General features: G+C 41.9%; 1 protein-coding gene across 1 annotated transcript in view; it reads right to left on the bottom strand.

Annotated features, from left to right (window-relative positions):
- Positions 1 to 4671, bottom strand: part of ATF6 (activating transcription factor 6) — a gene marked incomplete at its 5' end in the record, with an annotated part of 77652 nt that extends 72981 nt beyond the window's left edge. Inside the window, 5 exons of the mRNA XM_029085797.1 lie at positions 353 to 573; positions 3103 to 3309; positions 3546 to 3675; positions 4173 to 4267; positions 4578 to 4671. Coding sequence (XP_028941630.1) covers positions 353 to 573; positions 3103 to 3309; positions 3546 to 3675; positions 4173 to 4267; positions 4578 to 4671 — 747 coding nt within the window. The remainder of the gene's footprint in view (positions 1 to 352; positions 574 to 3102; positions 3310 to 3545; positions 3676 to 4172; positions 4268 to 4577) is intronic.
- Positions 4672 to 6606: the final 1935 nt, after the last annotated feature.

Genomic DNA, 6606 nt, shown 5'->3' on the forward strand with positions numbered 1-6606 from the left:
GGAGTTTTTTGATTATACAGATTAGAAAAATGGTTTAGCACTAATCAAAAATCAGATACATCAACCCTTCCAGTACATGAGAGCTCCAGCCACTGAGAGCTTGCAGTTGAAAAGAATATAAATAAATAAATAAATAAATAAATAAATAAATAAATAAATAAATCAGCACTGCCTTCTACCACAGTGCTTGCACACCTGGTCTGCAACTCCAGGCAGGCCAGTAGATATTAAGCTGTTCCTCCCCATTCTTCCCCAAGCTGCCAAATTCCCTGTTTACTGTTAGGAACCCTACTAGACAAGCCCAGCTACAGCTCTGTCTGGTTATTAGTACCATCACACAGTCAGAACTTACATCCAGCCCTGCTGCTGGTGTGGTGCTTTGAAGCAAGGGCTTAGGCACTGGTATTTTGCCGCTTGTTGAGCCATTTCCAGCAGCTGGAGGCAATGCATTCACTGTGTGACTGTGAAGCTGCGTGGTCCCTCCAGTGACAGCAATGACGGGCTGGGAGGCAGGAAGCACCCCAGAAGCCTGGAGCTGTACCACAGCAGGCTGGGAGAGCACCACTGACTGACCTAGAAAACAAGAACAAACAGGAGTGCTCAGCATATGAAATGAAATGGATTTGTACATGACCAGTGCACAGGTGAATACTGATAGAGGAGGCAGAAAGCCTTGCTTCCTCTCCTGTCCCACATGATTTTTCTCAAAGTCCAATTGTTTAGCATTAGTATATTCCACAGGATAGGAATGAAAAAAACCCAAACAAACAAAACCAAAACAAACAAACTCAAGCTCAAAAGTTTGCAGGGCTCTTAATCCATCCTGCAAACCAAAGCTACACATATTAAAGGGATCCACTAAATCAAGCTCTCCCAAAACACAATGGCTCTTCAAAGTTAATCAAAGTCAGCACTTGTTAGAAGCATAGCTCATTTCAGTATTGCTAACACTTGATGCACTTTGAGCAGTTTTTTCAAAGAACTTACCTCAAGCCTTTTCCTCCCTTTTGTCCACCCCTACTTTATTGCTGTATACAATGAAAAACTTACTATACAGAAGTGACTCATATTATACAAACCAATTCAGAAACAGCATAGAGAAAGATGATAAAGAAGAAAGAACAATGCAAGTTACACTTTCAAAACATAAGTTAAAGCCTCAATTCACACTAAGACAAACACAATTTTTTTTGAGATGTTTTAAGTAAGAAATTTTATGCACAAGCTGAACAGAGCTTAAAGAAAAGCGAGCAGAAAAAATGAGGTAATTTTGACAGTTTGAAATGGAATTAGAAACAGTCACTTCCAAGAAATTTCAGTCCAACAATTGCATTTAACTCAAGCAGGTGTTTGAGTAATATTTTGTTGTCTGAAAACACATGAATGTCTCTTTAATCCTTTGTAACAGGATGACCTCGCCAGCTTTCAGAAACAGCACATTCCAACTGAGCATTCCAACCAAAATGCACAACGATGTACTAAAGCATTTACCCAGCCTTCTGGAAGATGAAGTCATTTACCTAGCACCAAGATCTTTTATGTATGAGGTGTAGGATTAGATCTCCTTTTTTGCAGTGATAATCTTGAAAACCATCATAAGTTAGTACTACCCTATTTAAGAACCTCAAATGGTGAATTTGTGATTATTTCAACAATTTTTTTAACACATAAAGTATGTGATACTCTAAGATCATGCTTCCTCCTTTAAGCTTTTATGAAAGGGACTGTAAAAACATCATTCCTCATGTTCTTTTGAAGATAATAGCATATTTCAAACTGGTAGTTCCAACTTGTCATGTGCAGGGGATTTCAATTAACAAAGATCCTTATGGTTTTTATTATGGAAGCAGCACTATAGAATTTTTAAACATACCATCAGTTAAAGTAAATACATGGCATGGAAATACTTTCCCAAAAGTATTTCCTCTGTAAGTGCCTCACAAAAACTATTCTCCTGACCTTTCTTCAGGGAAAAGGAGAAACTGATCTTCACAGTACTAAACTTACATCCAAAAAAATCCATATCCTCAACATTCCTTATTCCAGATGGTATTTTATCAGCTGGAGCATCAGAAAGAATAAGAATTAGGTCACGTTGACTGTGCTGACCTGTCTTTTAAGCAGTCCAACAATCTTAGGCATGTTGTAACAAATATCAGCACCCCCAGCCTTGGCTTAACTCCTAATAGAAGAGCATTTAGTAATTACAACAATTTTTTCACTATTGCAATAAATTCTAGATACATGCCCTTAAGTACTGGTCTCCTTTTTCCTTCCACGTCTCTGTCTGCACAGTCAACAGCAAGAGACTGCAGCCATCAGCTGGTGAAAACGAGCAACTGCATCTGACAGTTTGAGCAGCCCAAGTAACATCCCTACTGCCTTAGCTGAAGAGTAAAATAATGCTCGGGATTCAGAAATGAAGGCTCAAGCTACCTCAAAAATCTGTTACAGGGAAACAGGAGGAATGAAGAATTATCAGTGGACAAGATATCACTTGCCTCTTGTTAACATCAGCTTGCAGCTCTAGGGAATTATTCTACCCTCTGACATGGCTCTCAAACCTTCGTAGATTTCACAACATCCTATTTCATGCTGTTTAGTGCGATAAAAAGCCATAAACTCATGTTCCCACCATGCTGTGGCAGAGTTTCACATGGGTAAAAAAAAGCTTTTATCACTCCTCCCAAGCTTTCAAGCTTCATTCAAGACATTCTAAGTGATTCTCCTGGATGTTCCTTTGGTTACAAAAGAATAGCACTGACATCACCTTATGTGCCGCTTGCCATCACCAGGAGAGCAAAGGGTCCCTAGAGATCCTTCCAAATCAGGAAGGATCACAACGGCCAGTGCTCAGCATAGTCTCTTTTGCTATGCTGTCTTCCATTGCACACAATGCTCAGGTGAGTGCTGTTTCTCATAGGAGAGGAATGAGGCCATCTTCTCAGCCCAAAGCTTTTCCAGCAAAGTGTATAGGACCCTCCTTTTTTTTTTCCCACCCGTCCCATTTCACCTGCCCGAGCTAACTTCATTCTAGCGATGGTCCCAAACAGACATCGTGTTTACCCCCAAGACCTGGCTCAGTCAAGACAATTCACCTACCTTTTGGGGGTGCTGGCTGGATGTTAACAACTGGCTGATGCTTTGGCAGTGGCACAAGCGTGGGAAGAGCCTGAATAATGATGGTTTTAGCTGGGATGCCAATATTAGCCTGAGCCTCAGGTACAGCAGGCAAAAGGGGCTTGGGTTGTATTGAAGGTCTGGATGCTGTCTGACCACACCTCTTCAGAGTCTTTGCAGAATTATTTGCTAGGAAAGGAAAAAGAGTCAGAGATACAAAGAATTCAAGCAGTAATAACATAGCTTTTGGTGCAGTTGTTTGGGTTTTTTTTAACCTGTCTATAATACTTGTTAAAAACAGACACATCTGCTCACAAATTCAAGTCAGATGTGACAGGATATGCTAGTGTCTGTTAGTTAAAACATCCGTATGAAAGACAAGATGCATATTATCTGTGGAATCAAAGTAACTCAGTCTTTCATACCAGACCGAGAAGTGATGCTGACAGCCGGCTTCTTCTCTCCATCTCCTTCGGGGGACGCAGGGCTTCTGCAGCTCTTGCTGTATAGAGAGATGGGAGACATCTGGGAGCTACAGCTGAAGTCCACATCATCCTGCAGACAGAAAGTGCAGGTGATTAATCCTTCAGAAACACATAAAAGTCCCTACTAGCAGTTCAGAGCAAAACAGCCCTTCATCACATCTGTGCTGCTGCTTCAGCAAACAGGAGAAAAACAGGTTTTGTGCTGTGGTTTTCTTCTGGTCAATGTTAAGTACCACTGAAAACCAAAGAAGTACCTCTCCTTATCAGCAGAGTGAAGTGGGGCAGAGGCCAGCAACTGCTAGACTTTACAAGGCATTTTCTTTGGCAACCAGGCCAATACACACAACTGGGGAAACAACCAAATATGCCCTTTTTAGAACAGGTCACAGCAGGAGAGGAAGGAAATCATCACTGAAGGGAAGATGGTTTTGCTAGGGTTGGAAAAATAAGCTGTTTCCCCTTATGCCATGAAGTTGGTCACATAAGTTAAATCACTGGGCTTTCTGTTTGTCACAGTGGGTGGTGAATGACTGCTGCTGTCTGTGTTACATAGAGGTTTCTGCATACAGGCACATTCTGCACTGGAGAGTCCACCGATGATGGAGAAGGGACGGAACAGCTTGAAGTGCCTGGTGATAAGGGTTCTGTCTTCACGCTTGCATCTGCAAGAGGCAGATAAAGAAATTTCACTGTACATGTGTTTAACAATGGGAGGTCGGTAAAGAAAGTGCTGTCCTACACCTATTTTATTCCTGAAGCAAGACACAGCAGAAAACATAGCGAGATTAAAGATACTAAACAGCTTAGCTTGTAGGGCAGTCCTGTACACAGTATGACATCTCATCACAGAGCTAAAAGCTGCAGGACATCAAATAGTTTCACATAAGTTACCAACATCCTAAAGTTGTAACAGCTTACCCTCGTGGGGTGGGGGGGAGCAGTCACACCTACAAAATACAAAAGGTAAATTACCTGCATAAGCATGGCCTGTAATATTCCAAAGATCCGAGTCCCAAGACATCAAATCCAAATCAAAATGAAAGTTATAGAGATCATTTTCCTGAAATGAAAGTTAAGAGAAAGAAATAATACAAAAAGACAATATACACTGAAACCACCAGCCATTATGTTCATATTCTTACAGCTCTGAAAACCAAAACAAAATTAGCACTTCATTTGCCTGAAGGCATGCAGAGATAAAAGCTCTTAAGGGGACAATTCTCAACTGAAATACACAAGGCTTAATTTAAAGTTTAGAGCTGTAGGAAAGGAGCATATCAGTTTAAGACCATCACTAATTACCGTACTGTTATCAGTAATTTATAAAGTGAAAGTTCTAAGTCCAGTCACTGTGAAAGTTCTAAGTCCAGTCACTCAACCATCTTATATAAAATACAAGTTTTAGCAGCTTGTTGGCATCCTCCCCTTCATCTCAATTGAAAGATTTACTTAATGTCCTTCCATTATCGGATCTGAAAGCACTTTATAAACAAAAGCAGTACCAGTGTTAGTTTGCCAGTAGGAAGAGAGACACAAGGACTGATTTACTTAAGATCTGATGAACTGTATGTATTAGGCTTCCCTATACTTGAATAAATCAATACCGTCATCTTCTAAAGCCAGGGGCACCAGTTTCCTTTTCCAACAACAACAACAAAGACTAAAATAACTTCATATATATTACTTATTGTATGACCTTTTAAACAGTGATCAGGTTTCTGTGCCATTTTTTCTGCTGATACAACTGAAAGTCTCAGTTCCCTACTCAAATGTAACATTTTTATGAACACTTGCATGAAAAATATAAATATTACACACCCAACTTATACAAATAAACCGCAAAGATTTTCCTGATAAAAAATATCTTGCACATGTACCTCTCCTTACGTTCTCAACTTGCCTCGTAAAGGGAGGCTGAGAAAGTCAGCTGACTGCACAGAAATTAGTATTTGCAGGCTAGGATGCAGAAAAAGCTCACCAGAACATATTTACAGGAAAAATGACCAAAACACACAGCCTGAGATGTGCAGCAGGAGTCTCCACACAGGTAACTAACGCTGACCTGTGATGGGGGATCCCCTGCTCTTGTACAGTTCAGCAGTTCCCAAATTTTCTCCAGTGCCTGGCTCTACAACACCTGTAGGAACACTCTCAGTACCTGAGGCTTACGTTGGATAACCCAGGGGCAGTAGGAACACTCTCAGTACCTGAGGCTTACGTTGGATAACCCAGGGGCAGTAGGAATGCTCTCAGTACCTGAGGCTTGCGTTGGATAACCCAGGGGCAGTAGGAACACTCTCAGTATCTGAGGCTTATGTTGGATAACCCAGGGGCAGTAGGAATGCTCTCAGTACCTGAGGCTTACGTTGGATAACTCAGGGGCAGTAGGAATGCTCTCAGTACCTGGGGCTTATGTTGGATAACCCAGGGGCAGTAGGAACACTCTCAGTACCTGAGGCTTATGTTGGATAACCCAGGGGCAGTAGGAACACTCTCAGTATCTGAGGCTTATGTTGGATAACTCAGGGGCAGTAGGAATGCTCTCAGTACCTGAGGCTTATGTTGGATAACCCAGGGGCAGTAGGAACACTCTCAGTATCTGAGGCTTACGTTGGATAACCCAGGGGCAGTAGGAACACTCTCAGTATCTGAGGCTTATGTTGGATAACTCAGGGGCAGTAGGAACACTCTCAGTACCTGGGGCTTATGTTGGATAACCCAGGGGCAGTGCTGGAGCAGGGTTAGGACACAGTGAGCAGAGAGAGGCAGGGGAAGAGCAGAGGGTGGAGAATCCATGAGGCAAATGCTCTGGGACAGAAAAAAGCAGTATATACAATCGGACAGTGAGACACATGGGGATTAATGCACAAGGTTGCAAACAAAGAGCTTGGGAGAAAATACAAAGACAGGCAAGAAAACAAGAAGGCATCTTCTAGGCAAGGTGACAAAGCACAGTAGTGCTGGGCAGAGACATAAGGTACCCAGGCCTCTCTCCTGGAAG

This window comes from Antrostomus carolinensis, unplaced genomic scaffold, assembly GCF_000700745.2.
Source record: "Antrostomus carolinensis isolate BGI_N321 unplaced genomic scaffold, ASM70074v2 scaffold22957, whole genome shotgun sequence".
NCBI classification, from domain to species: Eukaryota; Metazoa; Chordata; class Aves; order Caprimulgiformes; family Caprimulgidae; genus Antrostomus; species Antrostomus carolinensis.